Raw genomic sequence first — 23987 nt, forward strand, 5'->3', positions numbered from 1 at the left:
CTACCGCTGTTGGTGTGCGTGGTGTGATTTTATTTCCCGCGTGGCACCTGTTCCCCAGCAGTTGCTGTTTCAAATGCTGAGCCTGGTTTCTTTGGAGCGGCCTCTGTGTCTTCTGCTTATGGCTCCGTGTGTGGTGGGGGCACTCTCGCTCTTGCCTGGGTCACGTCCAGGGCGGTCGACCCTCGGTGCCCTGCTGCCTCGCTGCCGCCGCCACGCGTCTGGGGACGGGTACTGCCCATCGCTGCAGAGAGTGAGCGGGCTGCTTCAAGCCAAGGCTGATTTTCACATCAACAAAGATGGTTTGGGTCAGTTTGGTGCAGCTGAACTGCTGCCTTCTTAGGGGGAGAACGTTTGCCAAGGTCCTCATTTGCCCACAACTGGAAGCCGTGCCGTTTGGCGCTTGTTTTGTTCTACCTTTGGAATGGAGCGCTTAGAGATAGATCGCCCATCTTGTCTTTAAATGAAAGTAATTTTTAACAACATATTTATTTTATTTATTTGAAAGGCAGAGTTGCACACACACACACACGTGCGCGCAGATCTTACATTCGCTGGTTCACTCCCCAAATGCCCCCACAACAGCCTGAAGCCAGGAACCAGGAGCCAGGAGCCAGGAGCTTCATCCGGGTCCCAGCCCCTCCCCCCCGCCCTGCCCCACACAGGAAAGGGAGACGCCTTGCTCTGCCCCTCCTGCCCCACTTGGGGAAAAGCGCTAGTCTGAGCCTGGCCGCGCCCCCTCCCCCACCCTCACCGAAGGCCTGAGCGCACTGGCTCCTTTTGCCTAGGACATGGTGCCTGGACTGGGGGGAGAGAGAGGCGGCAGCGAGAGCAGGGTCACTCAGGAAGCAAAGTGGTGCAAGTGGGCTCACAGTGCTGGTGCAAAGGTCAGGGCCACATGTGCACTTGGCTTTCTTGCTGGCAGGGTGCAGAGGTAGCCCAGGACATCACATGGCAAGGGACGTGTGTGTATCCTGGTCTCTGTGCCTCTTGTGAAGCCAGTCTGAGTCCCCACCTCAAAACACCACGGAGTAGCTTTCTACCCTCTTAATAGCTCACATGGGGGTGAAAGTCCAGAGCAAACCACATTCAACCCCCAGCAAGACTCCAGTTCTCTCATTGTCTTTTATGCATAAGGTGGTGCCCCTTCCATAGTTTTTCTTCTAAAAATCCAAGTAAATATTTATATGATCTCTCTCTCTCTCTCTCTCTCTCTCTCTCTCTCTCTCCCTCTCTCTCTCTCTCCCCTGCTTTCTGGGTAAGTTCTCTAACATTACCTTCATGTTCACTATTTCTCTCTTTAGCTGTGTTTAATATCCTGTTTAAGCCACATCTTGAAATTATCATTTTTTTTCCTGCCACCCACGAGGCGGAAGCCCCATGGTCCGGGGCCCTGGAGGACTATCTGCTGGGTGCTCATGGCACACACGGCGGGCGGCGACCTGGGGGACCGACGGACAGGACGCGGCGCACTAGGTTCCCGCGGCAGCTATCAGAGCGAAATTATCCTTTTAATTGATGTATTTTTATTTTCTAAAACTCATATGTGGTCCATGATCAAGAATGCCTAGTTGTTTGATAGCCTCTTTTTCTCTTCTAACACTTTAATACATCTTTTAGTTTTCCTTAACTGGATTATTCATACTTATTTTATATATTTACGATGTAAATTTTTAAAAAAAGATTTATTTCAAAGGCATAGTTATATATATATATATATATATATAGAGAGAGAGAGAGAGAGAGAGAGAGAGAAAGCGAGAGAGAGGGAGAGAGAAGGAGAGACAAAGAGAGAGGTCTTCCATCTGTAGGTTCACTCCCCCAGATGGCTGCAATGGCCAGGACTGGGCCTGACTGAAGCCAGGAGCCAGGAAGCAGGAGTTTCCTCCGGGTGTCTGGAACCTAAACACTTGGGCCATCTTCTGCTGCTTTTCCAGGCCAGCTGGATCGGAAGTGGAGCAGCTGGGACTCAAACCAGCGCCCATATAGGATTCTGGTATCACAGGCAGTGGCTTTACCCACTAGGCTACAGCACTGGCCCCATATCATGTGTTCACAATGTGCTATCTTTGCAGGTTGATTTTGAAATTTATGTTTGTACGTTTCTCTCACTCACGGTGGCTTGTTTGCTTGTACATTTCATGATTTTCTTCATTATCTCTTTTGGAATTCTCTGTAGGAATTCTTTGAGGCTTGTGTTTAAAGGATGTCTCTCTACAGAGGATTTGGGCTTCTGCCAGGCAGTCTGGGGCAAAACCAGGTCCTTTAGGACTTCTATCGACTTTATTATGTGAGCGCTTTAAGCTTTGCTATTTTTATTGGGCGGTCACAATCTAAGTAAAATCTGGGTGTCCCTCCTAGAGAGAAATTCTGAACTGTACGCTCTTGATGGCCCTCCACCCAATCCGAGGTCACACATTGTCCCAGCTTCCGTTAGTGGGGTTCAGGTGACCCCCGCCTCATACCGGGGGCAGCTCCGAGGCCAGCCGACCCAACAGCGCCGCCCCGTCCTTGACCTCTGAGCCTCTCTTTAACTTTCCTGCCAGCTCAGCCATTCAGTGGCTCACGCTTAGCTGTGTCCTGCATTTAGGCCTTGCACGCATGCCCACATTGGCTGTGAGGCCCCCACGCCCACCCCTCCTACCCTCTGCCCTGCTGTGTCCTGATGCAGCCCCCGGCTTCTGGCCTGGGCTGTCAAAGGCAGGATGCAGCTCTGATCCCACACAGTGTCTTAGGGATCAGGTACCAAACTGCAACTGCTACTCCCTCCCTGGCACTGTCACCTAGCCTGTGACTTCTGCATTGGCCATGCTGCTCTCTGTGCCCTTCTGTGTCCTCATCCCAGCAGCGTGTGGCGCAGAGTAGGTGCGCTAACAAGCCCTGGCCCGAGGACTGTGTCGGGCTGGGCCAGCAGAGCACTGACACAGGTGGGAGTGGGTAGTGCCAGAGTTCCCCTCGCCAGCCCAGCACCCTCCTGTGCCCAGGGTGGGGAGGGGGGCTCAGCAAGTAGCTTCCTTCTGCTCAGTATCTTAAATAAACCATTTATTCAGGAAGAACAATTAAAGAAAGCAACTGTGACGTGGATTACAAAACGCAGCAAGCATAGCCTGGCCTCCAGGTTCAAGGGCGAGATGGCAGTGCGTGTGTAAGCGGGCTAGTGTGCGGGTGTGAGTGGAGACACGCACACGCACACACGGGCGCGCGCGCATGCCTGCCGCCCACAAGGGGTGTGGACTGCAATGAATGAGTGTGTGTGTCTGCAGCTCGGCCCCTCCCCTGCCCCCCAACCCGACAGCGGCAAAACTGAGGCCTTCTTCTTCCTTTCCCTCCCCCCAGCTCTTGCCGGAGACCCCATCTCCTGCAGTGGCATTTGACCACCCTCAGTCACAAAGAGCCCCAGTGATGCTGTCAAGACATGTGGGGGAAGAGAAAAAAACCAGTCAGGGTGCCAGATGTGCGGCCAGGAACCCGCCCAGTGGCTCCCGGTCCCGCGCCCCCCCCTCCCCCCCGCGCGGCGCTGTCCCAGCCCCATGTCCTCGCAGAACAGGGAGGTGATTACAGAGTGAACAGCTCCCGCCCACACGCGTGTGCGCACACACACACACGCACACACACACACGGCCGTCTGGGGACAGGGACGGGCCTGGGAGCAGGTCCCTTGGCAAACAAGGTGGCACCCACTCTTCCTGAATGGGGGAAGTGGCGGGGAGGCCCAGGGCCCAGTTCAGCTGATTGAGCACCTAGGGACTGGGCCCAGGGAACAGGCAGCAGTGTGTGCAATAATCTCTCCGATAGGGAACCCCACCCCCACCCCCCAGAGAAGAAAGTAACAGTCGCGGGAGAGGCAGGCTGCGGTGCGTGGTCCCACTGAGAGCGGCGCGGGGTGGGCCGGTGGCTCTGTGGCTCCGGGGCCGGCCCATAGGCACATTTCACAGGGTCCCCATGGTCGCTGCAAGCGGGCAGGGCAGCGCTCCGCTGCGCTCCCGCCTCTCTTCACTCCCCCCCCACCCGCGTGAGGTATAGCGCTTCCCTCCCCTAACCCTCCCCAGTCCCCCCCCCTGCTGAGTCCCCTCTCGCCCTCCCCCCCAGCACACGAGTGGTCAGGGCACCCGTTGGGGGCCAGGGTGGGGACCAGCCCGGCAGCACCGCAGGGCCTTATGTGGGGTCCAGCTCAAAGACCCCGTCGCTGGTAGGCGTGGTGAAGAAGGAGGGCGGGTCGGAGGCAGCGGACTCGTGCCCCCCGCTGCCCGCCTGCTGGGCGCGCCTCTCCTCCAGCCGCAGGCTGCGCTCGAAGTCTAGCAGCTGGCCCATGAAGTTGAAGTTGGGTGAGATGTTGGACTTCTTCCTCTTGACCAGGTCGTAGGCGTCGTTGAGCGAGAGGTGCAGCTTCTGCATGAGGTATGCTACGGTGACAGTGACGGAGCGGCTGACCCCCGCCAGGCAGTGAACCAGCACGCCGCAGTTCTGGGACAAGGCCTCATCTAGGTGCGGCAGGGGTGGGGACACAACGAGGACAGGTGAGTGGGGCACGGGCTTCGTGGTGCTGGGGGTGGGGGGAAGCCCCAAAGTCACTCCCTCTGTCCTCAGAGCCAGGGAGGCCTACCAGGCCTCAAGGGTCCCGGAGGGTTCGCCGGCAGCCTCTGGAGCTGCTCTGAGCTCTGCCCACCCCCTGGAAGGAGTTCACGTGCCGGAGGCGGGGAAGAAGTGGGCCAGGCCGGGAGCAGGCCTGCGGGGCACGAAGCTCGAATCGGGAGAGCAGGGCCCACTCACCAATGAACGCAATGGCCTCCGGGAAGAACTGGGACAAGTTCTGGCTCCAGTGGTCAGAGATGGGGATCTGCTTGTAGTGAAAGTCCCCATTCTGCTCGAACAGGTTCGGGAGGTTGGGGGTGACATTGAGGATGTAGCGGATGCCCAGCTTGGCCAGGCTCTCCAAGTTGGCCGAATCGCGGGCGGTGCCCAGGTAGAGGTTGGGCAAGATCTGCACGGGAACGGATGGCAGCAACCCCATGGGAGGGGGCGTGGCGCCCTCCGAATCCAGGCCACAGGTCATGGCATCTCGGTCAGCCTCGGATTCTCCATCGGAGCAGTCGGAAGTCAGGCACAGGCTGCCCAGCCCCACCACGGGCACTGGGCCGGGCACGGAGGCTGCGCTTGAGCCCGCGTGGCCATTGAGGCTGCTCTCACACAGGTGAGGACACTCAGCCTGAAATCTGCTGAAGCCGCCTGTGGGGGAGAGAAGGGGAGCGCCTCAGAAGTTGTCCCTTTGCAGGTGTCCCCAAGGGGAATGCAAAGGTCAGCAGCTTGGGGTGGGGTGCGTAAGATGCCTGCGTCCCATCTTGGACACAGTGCCTGGGTGCCAGTCCTTGTGTGGGCAGCATCCTGCAAAGCGCACACTCTGGAGGCAGCAGCGGGTGACAGCTCAAGTGCTTGGGTCCCTGCCACCCCCATGGGAGTCCCGGATGGACTTCCAAGCAGCGAGCAGCAAAGAGGAAAGGTTTCAGTGTAAGTTCTCTGCCTGAGATATGAAGGGGGCTGGGGGGGGGGGCGCTCGGGAGAGAATCTAGCGTTCCACCGTCCCAAGGAGCCAGCACCCGCTGCATCTACAGATAACGCTGTTCCCTCCCTGGCCCTGGCTGGGGTGGGGGGTGGGGGGCGGCGCTGGAAACCTGACACTTCTTCTATTTACACGTCCCTCACACAGCCCAGCCACCTTCCCTGACCACCCACTGGCGCAGCAGCAGCTCGGGCACCCTGCTCCTGCTGCCTTTACTGCTTCTCTCCCCCCTTTCCCAGCCCGGGGCTGCCCCTGCGCTGTTCCTGCCCCAGGAACTTTGTTCTTAAGCATCAATTGCGCAGACTCAGAAAACCGGGGCTTCCAAGGGTGAAGGGACTTGCCCAAAGTCAGGCTCGCGCTCCCCTCCCCCAAAAGCAGCCTGGCAGGTTGTCAGGTGAGGCTTGGCCAAGGTCAAATTAATTATGAATCCCCCGGGAAGGCAGGGTCTTCCCCAGGCCCAGTCCCCACCCCCACCCCCGTCCCCCTTCCCCCTTCCCCCAGGCCCGTGCCTGGCGCCTCTTGTCCGGCACCTACCCTGTAGGTAGTAGGCCAGGTAGCCTTCCTCCCGCAGCTTCTGCAGCAGGGTGCCCAGCACCGAGTCGGCTTCCCACTCCTCTGCGTCGCCGTCGGCCTCCCCGCGCCGGCGCCGGCCCCCGCTCTGGTCGTACAGCAGCACCGGGGCTGGCGGAGGCGGCTGCAGCGGCGGCCCGGGCAGCAGCGCGCGCACCGACAGGCTCCCCCTCCGCAGGCGGCGCAGCAGCAGCGCGGGCAGGGCCACGCTCAGCGCCCCGCCGATGCGAGCCGACTCGTAGAGCTCGCGGCTGCGGCAGTCCAGGAGCAGCAGGCGCGGGCGCGGGGGCGCCAGCTCCTGGCGCAGCCAAAGGCACGAGCGGCCTAAGCCCTCCATGGCCCTGAGGCTTCTTGCACGTCGGTCCGGGGCCGCTGCATACAGAGGGAAGACGCGTGGCATGAGTGCCAGTCTGCGCTCCTGGCCGCTCCCGGTGCGCGGGCTGGGGGCGTCGAGATGGGAAGGCAAGCCCGGCGCGCGAAGGCGGGCGCCCACCGTCCCTCAGGGTCACCCCTTAGTTGCTCACCGCTCCCACAGGGTGAGGGGTGCCACACATCCCCCCCCCCCCGCGCGCGCACCCAGGAGATGGCTGGGCGTCTAACGGTGCCCTCGGGGCACTCGCTGGGAGGCCACAGGCACCTCCCTTCACACCTACTTTCCGCGTCTCTCGCTCAGCCTGCCCGGGAGCGGGGCCGGGGCTTGGGGGTGGTCACTCCTCCAGTTCCAGCTTCCGACTTTAGGGCTGTGTGCCTACGAAGGGGTGCGGGTCAAGGTCCCCCCACCCCACTACCAGGGAACAGAAGTGCCACCGGGTGAGGGGCCTCCGCGAGCCCCCTCAGGGTTGACCTGGCCCGGGCCCCCCACACCCTCAGAAGAGAACAAAAGGAGAGAGACCTGGAGAGCGATCCCGCGGCAGGCGGCCGCGCACGGACGTCCCAGCCAGAGCACTGCCACCGCGGGGCGCGGGGTGCCGTCCCTGGCCCAGGAGTCGCCAGGCCCGGCGCCGGCAGGAGGCGGGGCGGTGGAGCGGGCTCGCACGTGGAAGTTCAGCCTCGCGCTGCTCGCGCGCCGGCCGCTTCCTGGCAGCAAGACTGAGCTTCCACCTTAGAAGCCGCTGCCTTCGGACGTGGAGTAGCCGCTCAGAGGGGCGGGCTGGGGCGGGGCGGGGCGGCGGGGGCGGGCTTAGGGGGGCCAGCAAGCCAATCGAAGTAAGCGAAATCAGTCGGGTGGGACCCGCGAGTGGCAGGCTGAGCTGAGCCTTCCACTCAGGCGGGATAGGGTCGGGGCAGAGGCCAAGGGCAGGTCAGGGGCCCAGTAGGGGAGTAGTTGTAGTTCCCCTGGCCGGCGCCAGCTTGGTCCCTGGAGGCAGGGGGAGGGGGTGAGGACAAAAGCCCAGCGCCCCTGCCCAGAGGCTGCCTCCAACCCAGCTCAGTGGTGACTCCGGACCATCATAGCTCCTGCATGGACGTCAGTGGCCCGATCTGTATAATGGGCTCATTAGAGCCACCACCTTGGAGCAGCACGGGATGGCACTGGGAGCTTCATTCACACACATCTGGCTGAAAGCACCCAGGAGCAGCTCCAGGTTGTCAGCACTCTGGGGTACTCTGCTCCTCCACAAACTGACCCAGCTCCTCCCTCTGCTTAAAACGTAAAACTCCCCCCCCTTCCCCACCCCCACCCCCAGACTGATCCATCTGGAAAGAGGCAGTTTCTATTCAAATCTCTCTCACATCCATGATTTCCTGTGTCCTGCACTGGCATGCACTCCCATTCACCAACTTTTGGCCAGGCCACTGTCACAGCTTCCAAAAGTCTCCCTGCCTCCGGGCCCCTGGTCACGAACCTGCTCTCTGCCCCACCGTGTGCCAGAACACCATTTAGCCCTGGCTGGGGGCCTCCATCCTTCCCCGGGGCACAGGGCAGATCCAGCATAAGCAGGAACATCTCAGATGGGATACGTGCCGAGACAAGGGAAGGGGGCTGGGGAGGGGGAGGAAAAGCCCCTCTGCCTGCATGTCCTTTCTCTGCCCGAAGCCCAACAAAAACAAATACCAGTGGTGAAGGAAGACGCACAACAGATAAGATAAAACCGACCAAAAGGTTAAGTCCCTGAGAGACACGTGGTGGAAAGGCTCCACGCTGCATTAAGGTGGAATGCCACGGGGCAAAAAACATCCTGGGGAGGGGGCTCACCCTCGGGCATGGAAGAAAGAGCAACTCAAAAGGACAAGGCACAAGGTTGCTGGGAAATCACCATGCTGCGCCCTCTCGCTGGCCACTTTTCCAGCAGAGTGCTCCGTTTGGAAGTTCAGCTGGCAACATGCAGGAAGAGCTACTTGTGAGGGTTCCGCCCTAAGGAACTAAGCAAAGGAAAGCTGAGCTACGCACACGAAGACGGCGCCACAAGACATTTCCCTAAGAAGGGAGCAACGCGAAGCACACATTTCCAATGAGGCGCAGTCCACCTGTATGTTGCAAACACTTGGCTCGTGAACCATGCGAGGGAGATGAGAAAATGCATGAGGTAATGCTGAGGGGAAGAAAGTAGGTTCCACAAAGCAGGTCACCTCTAAGGGGCCTCCGGTTTGCCCCTCTCCCTCACTCTCTACTAGGGGCCCTGGGCTCATCGCTGGCCGCATTCCATCATGCCCCTGCCCCTAGGATGCCCCTATACCTCCTCCGTGCTCCACTGCCCACCCCCGCCCCTTCTCAGTGTGCTCCCAGGGCAGGGACAATCTTTTACCTCAGTCCCTCACACCCTAGCTGCCACCTGGCCACAGGCACCCAGCCTGGGGCTGTCTCCAGACCCACTACAGCACTACTGGGTGGCAGGGAGGCCAGCAGGGAGCTGGAGAGACACGCACCGCCCACCCCACACACGCCAGTGTGGCTGGAGGGAGGATCACCCAGCGCAGACACGGGAGATTCCCACTTGCCCAAGCGGGCTCTCGGGAGAGGGCTCCCTGGAGGAGGCGAGGGGAGTTGAAGCGGGCGAGAGGGAGACAACCTCCCCGTTTCCTCACACCTCGAGTGACCCCCAGCGCCTCGCTCACACCCTTGCCGCCCAGCTCTCCAGCCCGGGGAAACCCTTCTCCAGTGAGGGCAGCGCGGCGGAGGCAAGCTCCAAAGTCAATGCAGCGCCCGCAGCGCCAGCAACAGGACAAATGGGAACCTGTTGCCACCTCCGCACTGCAGGGCTGAGCGCAGCCAAGCCCCCCGCCCCCCTCCCCGTCCCTCGCCGGGCCCGCCCCCCTCAGGTCCCCTGCAGCGCCTGCTCAGGGCGCCGGCCCCGCCCCGCGGCCGCTCCCGGGCGGGCGGTGCTGCGGGAGACAGCGCCGCGCGCCCGGGCCTTGCCTGGCCCCCTCTGGCGGGCGGAGCCAGGCCGCGCGCTCGCGTTCGCTGCAGGGTGGGCGCTGCGCCCGCCGCAACCCCTCCGGGCGCCCCTGGCCTCCGCCCGACAGGGCCGGCGCCCCCTGCAGGCTGCGGGGATGCCGCCGCTCGCAGGCCCCGTGCGCGCCGCGTGCGCTCTCTTGGCCCCGGGCGCCCCAGGAGAGCGTCGTCCCGCCTCCCCCTTCCCAGCCTCCCCCCTACCCCACCCCCAGCAGTGCACGGTTCCCGCCGGGCCGAGTGGTAGGGTTTCGGCTGTCGCGGCCCGGTCACATGGCCAGGAACACAACTCCCAGCGACAGCCTTCCTGCCGAATCCGGTGTCTTCTTCCACCGAATCCACTTTCCGCCGGAGAGATGGCTCTCTGCTTTTCCTGTTCGGTCTCCTCGTGGGACTGGGAGTTCCTCCAAGGCAGGAGCGGGTGTGTGCCCGGCCCCCAGCCGGCCCCAGCCCCCCAGTGCAGGGCCTGGCACGCGCCAAAGACTCACGAAGAAATGCTCGTTAACAAAGAAGGCATGAATGAATGAAACCAATTGTTGCCTGAAGGAGCCCAGGAGGGTGCTGCTGGGGCTTTTCCTCCTGCCGATCACACACTCCTCCCCAGACACGCACAGGCACACGTGCAGACAGCCTGGCCCCCGCCTCCACGCAGACGGGCATGCAAGCAGTGCACGCGGACTCCAGCCCGCACGGAACCAACCTACTGCGTGCTGTCCAGGCACTTTGTGCCCCTTTGGTCGCAGCCAGACCGCCTGCCTCTCAGTCTCTGACCCCCCTCGCAGCCCGTCGCCTCCACATCTAAGTACTGTACCTGGGCCCCAAGTGTTGCCTTTATCTCCTGGGGAAGAGGTCAAGCCGGTCGCTGGGGAGTGTCGGGGTCTGCTTAGGGAGGCACCGGGGAACCTCAGGCTGCTGAGCTGCTGCCGGAGAGAGCCAGAGGTGCGTGGCAGGGATGCCACCAAATACTGCAGCCTCTAGAGCCCGCTTGCCAGGTGTGGGGGGAGAGTGGTGGGAGGGACTCGAGATGTGCTGGGGGGTGGCGAGGGCTATTGGCCATAGGGGCGGGGCAATCAAGCAGGTGTGCCCGCGTGTTGGGGTGTGTGAGAGGGCGTGTTGGGGATGCTGAAGGTGTGTGCCTGGGGAGTGCGGAGTGTCGGCCGCTGGGCTGTGGGTTTGTGTTGGAACTTGGCTCCTGGGTGGGTGGGCTGCCGCGTCTGCGGGCTGGGGACGTGGGAGGGGTGTCTGTAGTGGGCATGTGTGGAGTTTGGGATGGTGGGCACGGCTCGGGGAGCTATGGCAGTGCAGACGTCGCAGGGATGCGTTGGAAGCGTGTGTGCGCCTGGGTGTGAATGGGGCGTGGCAGCGTCTGGGATCGGTGTTGGCACGAGTTGGGGACAGCGGAGAGCAGTGAGTCCGGGATGCTCGTGTGTGCACTACAGGGACCCAGGTCCGCGGTGCGCTGGGTGTGCACGCGATTGTGCAGCCGGTGTGAGCGTAAAGCAACACGGGGAGCTGCTCGGGCAGGGAGTGGGGGTGTGCGGCGAATGGGTCTCTCGGGGACGCGTGCGTCGGCCCTGGGGGGTGTGCGCTGGTTGGACTTTAGGGGCACAAGGTAGAGGAGCGCACGTCGGGGGACAGCCAGGCCGAGTGGGGTGGGGGTGGGGTAGGGGCCCCCAGGCGCCCTGGGCTCTGCTCACCTCCGATGGGTTGGGCTTCGCGCGTCGTGGCCAGGAAGTTTCCGAAGCCCGGGCGGCGGGAAGCGCCACCGCCACTGCCGAACGCCACCGGAGCCCCGGGCGGCGGCCTCGCCTGGAGCGGAGGGGCCGCCGCTGCGGAGGGAAACTCCAAATCCCGCCTCCGCCGCCGCCTCCGCCGCCGCCTCCTCCCCTCCCGTCGCCGTCTTCTCCGCCCCCTGCCCAGGAGGGGCAATGTCGCCGGCAGCGCGCGGGGAGGGAGCGGGGAGGGGCGGCGGTCGGCCTGGCGGCTCCGTCCGCCTCCAACGCCCCCGCCCGCCTTCCTCCCACCTGCCAGCCTCTGCCCGCTCTGCCAGTGCTGCCCAGTGCGCGCCGCGGCCCCCAGCGCCCGTCAGCGTCTCCGCCGCTGGGGACCTGGAGCTTAGGGCACGGGAATGGGGTAGAGAGCCCTGACCTAGGCTGGGCCTTGACTGGTGATGGTGGTGGCGAGCCTGGCACCGCGGAGTCTACACTGGCACCCGTGCTTCTAGCTGGGAGAAGCCAAGGGGCACGTGGAGGAGCAGGCCCACAGTGCCCTCCCCTCTCCCTTCTCCCCAAGTCCTTCTGCACTGTTTTCTGTCATTGTCATATGTGAGTTCTGGCTAATAGTAATAGCATTTGAGCTTTAGTGCCTGGAAAGGGTGGAGCCAGGGCGTTGGGGGAGGGGTGGAGAGCCAGCCGGCTGGGGGTGCTGTCACCAGGTCCCTTTTGCTTTCCTCTGCACCAAAGGTCACAAGCATTCCCATTAAGGACCTTAATTTATATCTATGTAGGTTCTGGACGTCTTGAGGAACAGCTAGGGAAACTGAGGCAGGGGTCTCCCCGTGGTTGTGCAGTAATGTAGCGTTCCGGGGGACTGGGTTCAAGCTGACTGAGTTCTGAAGCTTAGAGCGTCAGCCGCGTGGGGGCACGGAAGACCCATGGGGTTCCAGGCCTCAGCTCCCCGCTGTTGGGGAGGGGAAGGCCCCAGCACCTCCCGGCCAATAGCCGGTGAGAGAGAAGCAGCTGGAGGCTGCGGGCGGGCGTTAAGAGCTGGCTTCTCAGCGCGGGGCACAGCAGCAGAGGGTGAGTCCAGGCAGGGCTGGGATGCCAGCAGCTCCATGGATGAGGGGCAGCCAAGGGAGGCCTGGCCACTGGGCTCCTGTCTGCTGCGGCGTTGAATTCCCTGAGTCATTACCCCTGGAGAAGAGAGGACGGCGGCAGCTCTGTCTCTGGCGCCTGCGTCTCTGTCCCACCTCCTGGCCTCTGCCTCCTGGTCTGCACATCTGGGGCGGGAGGCGGGACCACGTGACCGCCAAGAGCTCCCCTAACTTTGCTGCGCCTATCACTCCAGGGCGGGGTGCTGTGGCCCACAGCCCGGCATGCCTGCTCTGGCCTTTGGTTGCCACTGCCCTTCACCTGTGGGCCTCTGCTCTGGCGCCCGGCCTTGGAGGGGCGCACTGCAGACTCTGGCCAGCGCAGCAGGGAGCTCCACCTGAGCTTGTGCCCCCCGTCACAGCTGCCGGCTGGCACTGCCGGTTGTTCTGAAGCTCTGGGACCTCTCCTGAGAACTCGGCCCAGGACGGAAGCACAGCTCCCTACCCCAGTGGGAAAATACATGGGGACAAAAGAGAGGGCTGGCTTTCACCCCTGGCTGGTCCTGCCGTTTGGAGAGAGGACGTAGGCAGCTGTGTTCATGGCTTGGACACTCACTTGCCCCCCCCCCCCACTGACTCAGAGGAGTTTCTAGAAAGGTTGGAGTCCCCCCCCAGCCCCCCAATCCTGCGCTTTCGTGACTCAGGGCTAAAAGACTGGGGGAGGAGCATTTGGATGGGATCCTGCTGCCTCCAGGCTTCCCACAGTGCCTCTGCTCTCCAGGCAACCAGGCGCACCCATGGCTCCAAGAGGACAATGTAAAAGATGCCTGGGAGCTCTCAAGTCACTGGCCTGGTTCCCCTCCCCCTTCCTCCAGCCTGTGCCCTGCTTGGGAGCTAGAGACTAAAAACGTAGAACTTTCTCGAAGGAGACTTGAGTGAGAACATCTCCAAAAGCTGCCCAGGTCCTGTCTGGTTGCCCCTGATGGAAATTTCCGGGTGGGGTGACTGGTGGGCTCCAGGCCTCGCCCTGTGTCCATGCCACTGCCCCGGCACCTGTCCCCAGACCCCCAGGCACTCAGCCTTTGCCAAGGCCACCAGGAGATGCTCCTTCCCTGCCCCTGGCCCTTGGGATAGTCCTTGGGAAGTGACCATCTCGTTTCCTGCCCGGGGCCTCAGGCCTTCCTGAGCCCCTAAGGTGCCTGCTCTGAGACTCTGCGATGAGCCTCAGGCATCAGCAGCCCCGGGCACAGTGGCGAGGCCAGCGAGGTGGTCGGGTGTGGGGTGGAGAGCTCTGGGCCACTGGCCAGGCGAGTGAGGCTCTGGGGAGAGGCATGGGACAGGGGACGGCCATCTGTCCTGGGGCTCCGCCTTTGCTGCTTCCTCCCCGGACTAGTTTGCCCTCCTGCGGCCTCACAGCAGCTCCCCTTGTGCCTGCTCATACTCAGCTGGGAGCACTGAGTCCCGCTTGTCTACGTCACATCCGGGGCGTGGCCACCACTGGGTTCTGCAGCTAAAGCCGTCTGCTGACATGATAAGAGGCCTCCGGCCAGTCCTGCTGCACACGCTGCCCGGCTTGGCAGGGCTCCGGCGGGCGTTTTCTCCAGGCGCTGCATCTTGCTACTGGTCGTCCTGCCTTCAGAAACATATTTTCGGCCTGGTGCAGAAGCGCCTTATGTGCCCACAGCCACTTCTGCCAGGACCATGCCTCTACATTTTACTTTTATGTTTTCAAAAGCAATTTATTTATTTATTTATCTGAAAGTCAGAGTTACACAGAGCAAGGGAGAGAGAGAGAGAGAGAGAGGGAGAGAGAGCTCTTCCATCCGCTGGTTCACTCCCCGATGGCTCCTTACGTTAGTAGGGAGCTGGATTGGCAGCAGAACAGCTGGGACTCGAACCGGAGCTCTGATATGGGGTGCTGGTGTGGCCAGTAGCTGCTTAACACTCTGCACCGCAATGGCAGCCCCGGGCCTAGACATTTGAAACAAAATGGCCCTCTCGTGGCCCTGGTGTCTACCCTGTGCTCTCACTGATGGCTGGGGGCCAGGTTCTCGGGAGCTGTTAGCAAACCCATTCCGGGAGGCCCTGGATCAGGGTCAACCATCTGGTTACAAAGCCTCTGCAGCCCGCTGCGTGGCCTCTGTCTGCTCCTCTCGACCTCTCCGAGCCGCAGCGTGGCAGCTGCGTAAGGCAGTCAGGCACCCTGGGTGCTCTCGTCACCCATCCCCTCTGCTGTGGGCCCCTCCTTTGCTCCACCTGGTGCAGAACGAAGGCTGCCTTGAATGACCGCTGGTATTGTGGCTATATTTCTGGGTCCCCATCACGAGGAACGTGCCTTGGCACGGGGCCGGCTGATGAGCGGCAACAGGGTAAGGTTGGAGGCAGGCAGCCCTGGTCCAGCTGGCCCGGGCAGGGGCTGGCAGCAGGCTTGGGTGTGTTGGGGGGTGGGGGGCTCCTGGAGAGGCCATGGGTTTTCCTCACCTCACTCTTCGGAGCCCCCTACTCTCTCGGTCACTTGTACTTAGTACTCCAACCTTCCTGCTACTGGCTCTTCCCTGCCTGTAGACCAAGGCTCACCCCTCTGGCACCCAGCACTGTCCCAAGCCCCTGCAGGCAGCTGTGGCAATGCGGGGGCATCAGGAGCTACCTTCAGGCAGGATTTCGGAGCTGACCGAGCTAGGTGGCCTCCAGGAGGATGCCTCGGGCCAGGGTGTCCTTGCCACACACCCAGTCCATCCGCCCTTGGAAACACTGCTGGTTGTAGCTGGCAAACTTGAGGATGTGCCCGCCCTCCTTACATGTGTGGAGGACTCCTGGGCAGGCCCCTTGGTCAATGAGAACAGTGGCTGGCTGGGAGGAGTGGACAAGGAACTCCTCCCTCTCAGTACCAGGCGGAAACTGAGGCACAGATGGACAGGTGACCCAGGCAGCATCCGGCAACTAGCAAGGGAGGAGCCAAGGCCAGGTGACACGCTCCCCCACCCCACCAGAGCTTTCAGAGGGGCTCTGGGAAGCTGTGAGTGCATTCACAGGGACAAAACCCCCAGGGCAGAGAGGGCCTGGGCCACCCTTGAGTGTCCCCATCCCCCACCCCGTCAGGAGGACCTTGCCACCAGGGAGGGTCGCGCTATCTGCCAGCTCTATGGCGGACTTTTCCTATCTAAATTTAGAGAGTAGCTATCACTCCTCCCTACCTGCTTCCCACGTGGCGACTCTTTTGCATCCTGAGAGCCCCTTCTGAGGGGCGTGTAGATTGTCTGTCGCAGAGCCAGAGCCATGTGGCCTGCCCACCAGTGCGGCCATGAAGCCTGAGGATCCCGTTGCAAACACAAAGGTGCCGGCCGTGCCCTCCGCTGGGGTGGTGCACACAGGCATCTGGGCTGGGCTGGGTCACTGTGCCTTCAGAGCTGTAGCCCTTTTGTGAGCGCCCACGGGGTGCCTGGAGCCATTTCGTCGTTAGGGTCAGTGGGGTCTGAGCACTCTCTGTCAGCCCTCTGCCTGGCACCGCACACTGCTGGGGCTTACATGGTTGTACGATGCAGTCCATCAACCAGCCATGCTTGCCTCCTGGGAATACAGCCTGGGTGCTGGCCAGAGCTGTGGGGACCATGGCCTCCTTGTAGCACTGGTTTTCAGGTGGGTGGGGCTGGGCCCCTCTGCTCCCTATAAGTTAAACCATGCAGCGGTGGATCTTTCTCCAGGATCTTGGCCCTTCTGTCCCTCTCCCCGCCCCCAAACCATGCAGAGGCCACCACCTGGAGGTCCAAAATGGAGCCGCTGAGCTCCCAGCCTGGCAGGGCTGGTGGCAGGCCAGCATCTGTGTGCACACTCTGCGTCCCTCCGTCTGGCCTAGTCCTGGCTGGAACATCAAGGAACCCAGTGAAGCCACAGCAAAGGCTTGGAGACTCCCTGCTCGGCCTCTGAATGTTCTTTTGTGTCCTCGTTGCTGGGGTCTGTGCTGCCTGTCCCTTGTCATTCCTCTGTTCTAGTACTCAGAGGAACACGAGCCCGCTGACATCCTACGTGGCTGTTTATTCTTTCATTGTTTTTGTTTTTTCAAAAAGATTGATGCACTTTACTTGTTTGAAAGGCTGAGCAACACACAGAGAGGGAGGGAGGGAGGGAGAGGGAGAGGGAGAGGGGGAGAGAGAGAGAGGTCTTCTATCCCCTGCACTGGCTCCCAGAATCCTTCCTTCCTCATGCTAGGTGCATCCAACACAGGATGGCTGCATCCTGCTAACCGAGACTACCGCCGTCCCGGGCACGCAGGCGCGTCCATGAGGACAGAGACTTCCAGGCAGGAGAGGCACCACAGCAGTGCTCTGCATCTGCCTGCCTGTGGGATGGGGTTCTCACGATGTGTGCACACCCCAGGAATCGATGAGTTCCAGAGCCAGGATCTTGACCCTGGAGGTCCCCAGGGAGGCCTGTGCGGCTCTGTCTGTTGGTGGGACAGGATGGCGAGTGGCAGTTCCCAGCAGCTCAGGGTTCCCGGGCCCCTGACCCTGACCACAGATAAGGGGACCCTGGTCCCACCTCCCCTGGCCCTGGGGACTGCGAGCTCCTCCCTGTGCCTGGTGCAGAAGAGGAGAGGGCTGTGCAAGCGCGGGCTGAGGGCGTGCAGCTGGGGCTTCACTCTGGGAAAGCTCAGTCCTGGGGAGTGAGGCAAGAGTGCCCCCCCTTGCCATTCATCCATAGGGGCCAAGAATAAGAGTGGGCTACTCTGGGGGTCCCCATCCAGGGTCCTGGCCCTGGCAGTTCCCCAGAGAGGCCCCTGGCGGCGAGTGGGGGGTTCCCAGCAGCTCAGGGCTCCCGGGCCCCTGCCCCTCCCTGAACGAGGAAGCAGCGGTAAGGCAGAGCCATGGGAGGTGGGACCAGGGTCCCCTTGTCTGTGGTCAGGGTCAGGGTTGCAGAAATTGGGGTCTGTGGGCAGAAATCCCTTTGTGTCCTGGTCCCCGGCCACCCCTCCCCAGCGATCCCTGCAGCATCCTTGGGCCAGGGCCTGCGGGAAGCCCCCTGGGGCAGCTGTCCCAGAGCGCGCAGGGGCAGGAGGGGCTGTGCGTCATGCTCCCTCCAGGCAGCCCGGGGCTTGCACTGAGTGTGCTCTGTAGTCTCCCTCACCGAGCTGCTTCTCAGCTTGGTGTCCTAGTGCACAGGGCATCCCTTGCCTGCGGTGCCCTGCCCTGACCTGCGGGCCTGTCGCTGAAGCCCCACCCGTTCCCCTTCCGTGTGCTGCCGGGGCTTTCCTGTGGGCCTCCTGCACCTGGCCAGGAGCCTCGGCTTCCCCATGATGATCACGGCCAGTGGAGCCTGGAATCCCTTGGCCCGTGCTCTGTGGCCTGAATAGCAAGCTGAACGCCTGGCTTCTCTGCTCACTGGGCCAGCACCCTGCACCGCTCCTCCCCTTGCCTTCACCCCCCTTTTCCACGCTGGACACCCTGCCAGGTCCCTGTCACCACATTCGCCTTCCCCCAACCTCAGTGCCCCTTCCTCCTGCCCCCTCCGCTGAGTGCCCGGGTTCCTCTCCTGGCTTTCAGGCTGGCCATGGACCTGCACCTGCCTGCCTCAGCTGGGCTTTTTGGGCATGGGCTGAGGGAGGAAAGGTGGGTGGCCCTGGGAGGAGGATGAGCGGCCACGTGTCACACTGCCGGTCCCCAGGCCACCTGTGCTGCCCGTCCCCTGACCAGTCAGCTGCAGGCCTTGGTTACTGAGGAAACCGAAGTCTCGCGCGAGTGCCTGTCATCAGAAGCCCACTGCAAAGGGACAAGGCAGACACAGAGAGCCTGGCACACTCCCAGGATGCAGAGGCCCTGGGGAAACGCCCTATCCGGGGGCCCAGGCTGGGCACTGCAGCCCAGGAGACGAGGCTGGCAGGTACACCTGGAGCCAGAGGCCCACAGCGTCCACATGTGGGCACACACACACCTTTATGGGGACAGCGCTGCACCTGCAAGGAGCTGCCAAGAGTGAGCTATATATAGCCCCGATGGCTGCAGCCAATAAAAAGGCCAATCAAAACAAAGAGCAAAGTGCTCTCTCAGAGGGCGTGTTGCAGCCCTAATTCCCAGTCCCTGAGAATGTGGTTTGTTTTGGAAATAGGCCCTTTGCAGATAGAAATCGGTGACAATGACGTCGTCGTGCTGGAGTGGGGTGGGCTTCGGACACAGAAGCCAGGGGCGGGGGAAGCCTGGAACCTTCGGAGGCAGCACAGTCCTGTTTATCCTTTGAGCTTGCACTTCCAGCCCCCGGAGCTGGAAGAGAAGAAAAATGTGCTGTCTGGACACACCCTAGCCCACTCATACACTTACCATTTGCAAGCTGCTCGCTCCTGGGTCACCCAATCATCAGCTATCCCTGTGAGGGAGACGCTCCTGCACAGGTAACAAAGCCAAGGTCAGGACATCTGAGTGACTGGCTTAGAGTGTTTCGGCCAGTCTGTGGCAGACCCAGAACTCAATTCAACTTTCTGGTTTTTTAAAAAAAGATTTACACACAGAGAGAAAGAGAGGCAGAGAGAGAGAGAGAGAGAGAGAGAGAGAGAGAGAGAGAGAGAGGTCTTCCATCTGCTGGTTCACTCCCCAATTGGCTGCAACAGCCAGGGCTGGGCCAGGAGCCAGGAGCCAGGAGCCAGGAGCCAGGAGCCAGCAGCTTCTTCCAGGTTTCCCACAAGGGTGCAGGGGCCCAAGCAATTGGGCCATCCTCCACTGCTTTCCCAGGCCATAGCAGAGAGCTGGATCAGAAGTGGAGCAGGCCGGCGCCACGGCTCAATAGACTAATCCTCCACCTGTGGCGCCGGCGCTCTGGTTCTAGTCCTGGTCGGGGCGCTGGATTCTGTCCCAGTTGCTCCTCTTCCAGTCCAGCTCTTGCTGTGGCCTGGGAAGGCAGTGGAGGATAGCCCGGGTGCTTGGGCCCAGCACCCGCATGGGAGACCAGGAGAAGCACCTGGCTCCTGGCTTTGGATATGCGCAGCATGCCAGCCGCAGCGGCCATAGGAGGGTGAACCAACGGAAAAGGAAGACCTTTCTCTCTCTCTCTCTCTCTCTCTCTCACTGTCCACTCTGCCTGTCAAAAAAAAAAAAAGTGGAGCAGCCAGGACTCAAACTGGCACTCATATGGGATGCCAGTGCTGCAGCCGGTGGCTTAACCCACTACTCCATGGCACTGCCCCCCAATTTTCTTATTTTAAATCTAGAAATAATGAAATGTAAGAGCCCTGGAGTCTCTCTTGAGCTTTGGGCCTGACTGATATTAGTGATTTTGCTGTCCATAGTTTTATTTTTTTATTTTTATTTTTTAAAAGACATCCTTGATACAACTGGGAAAATGGAATGTGGACTGCATATTTTTTTTCACAGGCAGAGATAGACAGTGAGAGAGAGACAGAGAGAAAGGTCTTCCTTCCGTTGGTTCACCCCCCCCCCCCACATCGCCACTATGGCTGGGGCTGCGCCGATCCGAAGCCAGGAGCCAGGTGCTTCTTCATGGTCTCCCACACGGGTGCAGGTGCCCAAGGACCTGGGCCATCCTCCACTGCCCTCCCAGGCCACAGCAGAGAACTGGACTGGAAGAGGAGCAGCCAGGACTAGAACCCAGTGCCCCTATGGGATGCTAGCACCGCTGGTGGAGGATTAGCCAAGTGAGCCATGGCGCCGGTCCCTCATATTTTTATTTTTTAATGAAAAAAGACATTGATTTCTTTTCATTTTATTTCAGAGAGAGAGAGAAAGAGAAGAGATTTTTCCATGCACTGGTTCATTTCCCAAATGCCTGCAGCTGCAGCCAGGACTGGGTCAGGCTGAAGCCAGGAGCCCAGAACCTTATCTTGGTCTCTCATGTGAGTGGCAGGGACTCAAGTACTTGAGCCATCATTGGCTTCCTTCTGTGGTGTGCATCAGCAACAAGCATTCCATTATGGGAGGTGGGCATCCCAAGGGGCTTGTTAACCTCTACGTCAAATGCTTGTCTCAGTATTTGTAGTTTTACCTTCACTTGTTTCAACATATTTAAAATTTTTTTCCTCCAGACTTCCTCCTTGACTCATGGATTATTTAGAAGTGTGTTGTTTGGCTTTCTGAGGTCTGGAGGTTTTCTGTTACTTTTCTTTTAATAAATGGGCATTCTGTTGTTGAGTAGAGTGTCCCAGAGTGCCTGTTTAATCTGGTTTGTTGATGGTGCTGTTGAGTTCTTTTGTATCCTTGCTGATTTGTTATCTAATTGTTGTGTCAGTTGTTGAGGGAAGCACAGTGAAGTCTCCAACCCTAACTGTGAATTTGTCTATTTGCACTTTCATTAGCTCAGTTTTGCTTTATGTGTTTTGTTCTCTGTTATTTGGTGCATACACATTTAGGACTGAATGTAATGATCCTTTATCATGATAACTTTCTGCTGTTATTGAAATGAGTTTTAAAGATTTTCATGCAGATTGTTTCTTTCATCAACTGTAGTTTTCATCGTGTTTGGGCCCCCATAACAGAAGAGAGGATGGGGACCTGTACCCTTTCTGCCGCTTCCAACAGAAAATGTTGGAGCTGGCGCCATGGCTCAATAGGCTAATCCTCCGCCTTGCAGTGCCGGCACACCGGGTTCTAGTCCCTGTTGGGGTGCTGGGTTCTGGTTGCCCCTCTTCCAGGCCAGCTCTCTATGGCCCTGGAGTGCAGTGGAGGATGGCCCAAGTCCTTGGGCCCTGCACCCCATGGGAGGAGAAGCACCTGGCTCCTGCCTTTGGATCAGCGCGGTGCGCTGGCCGCAGCGCGCCGGCCGCGAGGGCCATTGGAGGGTGAACCAATGGCAAAGGAAGACCTTTCTCTCTGTCTCTGTCTCTTACAGTCCACTCTGCCTGTCAAAAAAAAAAAAAAGAAAAGAAAAGAAAAAGAAAATGTTGGCACCCGCACAACGGAAGCAGTGAGAGCACTGGGGGTTGGTGTGAGAAACTTGCAGCCCTGTGAAGAGCTATCTGGGGAGTTGCTGGTTCCACTTCTGAGATAGACCCAGATTGCAGCAGCAGCTGCTGCCACCATAAATAGTTGGCATTGACATAGGGTCCTTAGTTTATTCTTAATGTCATTTCTTTGAACTTTGCTTGAAAGCACAGCTTTTCCTAAACATCTATCCCAATGTAGTAACTGATGGTTCGGTATGTTCATGAAGAGCTTACCCTTGGGGAGGAAGGTAGAGTAGGCACTCCAGCACATATCTGTGGCATGAATGAAGGACCCCTTCCATTGGTTTCTGGGGATGATCCAGGTCTGGGTATAGTTACTAGGATGATAGCTGAGGACACAAGAGGAAGCGAACCACCTTTCCTAAGTAGCTCACAAAGACGCAAAGCTAGGGCAGGACCAGGGGCTCTGGGCTGCCTCTTCAAGTAGGGGTTTACCAGGTGGCTCAGGGCAGGGGGCAGCATAGGCAACAGCCAGAGGCATGGGAATGTGTGGCTCAAGTGTACTGTGCCCTAGACATGTGTGCAGTGGCCGAACGTGGGCAGACCCATGCACACACATGCAGCATGCGTGGGGATATTCGGAGTACAAAGGAAGCTGGGGATGCAGAAGGGCCTGGACGTGCCTGGCCACATGGCTGCTGCCACAGGGGCGGGGCCTGAAGATGGAGTGCCCTTGCTGAGATACACACACACAAACGCACACACACTGTGCACCCAGGCACAGCCAGGAAGCTCATCTCTGGAACCAGCCACCTCCTGGAGGAGCCCATAGAGAGGTGACCGTGTGGCTCACTGCTGCTTAACAACCCAGAGCTAGCTGTCTCAAGACATCGATGGAGCTGAAAGGATTTTCCCTTGCATGTGAAAGGCAGGCGGTGGTGTGTGTGTGTGTGTGTGGATGTGTATGGTGTGGTATGTGTGTGTGCATGTGAGCATGCGTGTGTGTACGTGTGTGTATAGTGTGGTGCGTTGGCATGTGAACATGCACATGTGTATGTATGTGTATGCAAGGGGCCCAGCCTGGGCTTGCTGCCCGCGAGGATCTGTCCCCAACTCTCAGAGAAGGTCCCAGGGCCCAGCAGGCAGGTGGTGGAGAAAGGTGGCCAGAGATGGCCACGCCTGATGGCTGTGGTGCCCACGGTGGCTCGTGGACCCCCACTCTCTCAGGCCTGGCGTGTGTCTGAAATGCTTCCTAATAGAGTGGAGAATTCTGGAAGGGGGGTTTCTCTATCCTAGAGCCAGTGGTTTGGCCCCGTCTCCCGGGCCCCGAGCTAGGTTGGCCAGGGATCTTCAGAGCTCCACAGAGAAGCCCCCACGGGCAGGAGGCTGGGCCCTGGCAGCCAGAGATGGTGGGTGCGGGAAGCACTCCCGGCCCGGCCTGAGGCCCCTCCCCCAGCTCCCATGGAGGGTGACTGCTCCGCTCTCGGGGTGCTGCCGTGCTAGGGCTGCCCTCGCCACCAGCCCACAAGAGCAAGGTGCAGGTGCAGCGTCCCAGCCCCCTCCCCTGAGGGTGCAGGTCCTGGGGCAGCCCCCGCAGATGAGCACAAACCCAGTGGCTCTCAACAACAGGAGTGCGGGTGTCCAGAGCCCAAAGTCGGGGTGCCAGCTCCTCCTGGTAGCTCTGGGTGTCCCCGTGCCTGCGTCACCCCTGCCTCTGGCTCCATCTGCCCGGGGCCCTGTCTCCTGCCTGTCTCCTGGGAGGGCACCTGCCATGGATGCCCACCCGGGTAATATAGTATGGTCTGCTCACCACATCCTTCATTGAAGAGCCCTTTCGCCTACAAAGCGCAGACCCAAATCAGCGCCCAGGTTTAGTGTATACCTTGGTGGGGGCACCGTCCACCCCACCACACCTCACTCAGCCCAGGCCTATCCAGCCCGCACTCCAAGGAGGGAACAAACGTGGACCTCGGGAGGGCCACTGCTGTGGCGTAGCGGGCAAAGCCACTGCCTGCCATGCCTGCATCCTACATGGGTGCCAGTTCGAGTCCCAGCTACTCCACTGCCAATCCAGCTCTCTGCTATGGCCTGGGAAAGCAGCAGAAGGTGGCTCAAGTCCTTGGGCCCCTGCACCCACATAGGAGACCTGGAGGAAGATCCTGGCTCCTGGCTTCTGTCTGGCTCAGCCTTGGCTGGTGCGGTCATCTGGCGAGTGAACCAGCAGATGGAAGACCTCTCTCTCTCTCTGTCTCTCTCCTCGGTCTGTAAGTCTAACTTTCAAATAAATAAATAAATCTTAAAAAGCAAAAAGAAACCTTGGGCCTCAGGACACAGAACTGGGGGCCCTGGGGTCCGCCTTGGGCCCCGTGACCATGCTCTGCAGTCACAGAGGCGGGGGCAGCTCTGCCCCGCAGGGGGCTCCCTCACTTCCTGCAGAGCACAGGTCCTCACTCTGGCTCCTCGTCCTGCTGCTCCCTGCTGAGGCCCTGAGCCGCCGCTGCAGCACCTGGTCTAGGACAGCAATCGTTGCCCTGGGAGTGGATGAGGAGAGAACAGAGCTGGAGATAGGCAGCCAGGGGGCACTGGGCAGGGGAGGGGAGGGAGGCCCCCACATCGCCCCAGCTCCCCCCGCCCCCGGCAGCCCAGCCACTTGGTGTGCAGCTTCTGTGCCCCGAGGGCTGGCTGCAGAAGCCTGAGCATGAGTAAGAGACTGGCACCCAGTGCCAGGGAGGAGCCGGAGCTGAACCTCGGTAACGTGTCCCCAGGGGCCCTCCTTGAGCAGGAA

At 60.4% G+C, this 23987-nt stretch overlaps 1 protein-coding gene across 1 annotated transcript; it reads right to left on the bottom strand.

Annotated features, from left to right (window-relative positions):
- Window positions 1–4152: 4152 nt before the first annotated feature.
- DUSP9 (dual specificity phosphatase 9) lies at window positions 4153–6461 on the bottom strand. Its single transcript, XM_062183962.1, has 3 exons — window positions 6089–6461; window positions 4768–5223; window positions 4153–4478 (listed from the first exon to the last, which is right to left on the bottom strand). The coding sequence occupies exons 1-3, from the start codon at window positions 6459–6461 to the stop codon at window positions 4153–4155; spliced, it is 1155 nt and encodes a 384-aa protein (XP_062039946.1).
- Window positions 6462–23987: the final 17526 nt, after the last annotated feature.

Source organism: Lepus europaeus, chromosome X (genome assembly GCF_033115175.1).
Source record: "Lepus europaeus isolate LE1 chromosome X, mLepTim1.pri, whole genome shotgun sequence".
In the NCBI taxonomy this organism is placed as follows: Eukaryota; Metazoa; Chordata; class Mammalia; order Lagomorpha; family Leporidae; genus Lepus; species Lepus europaeus.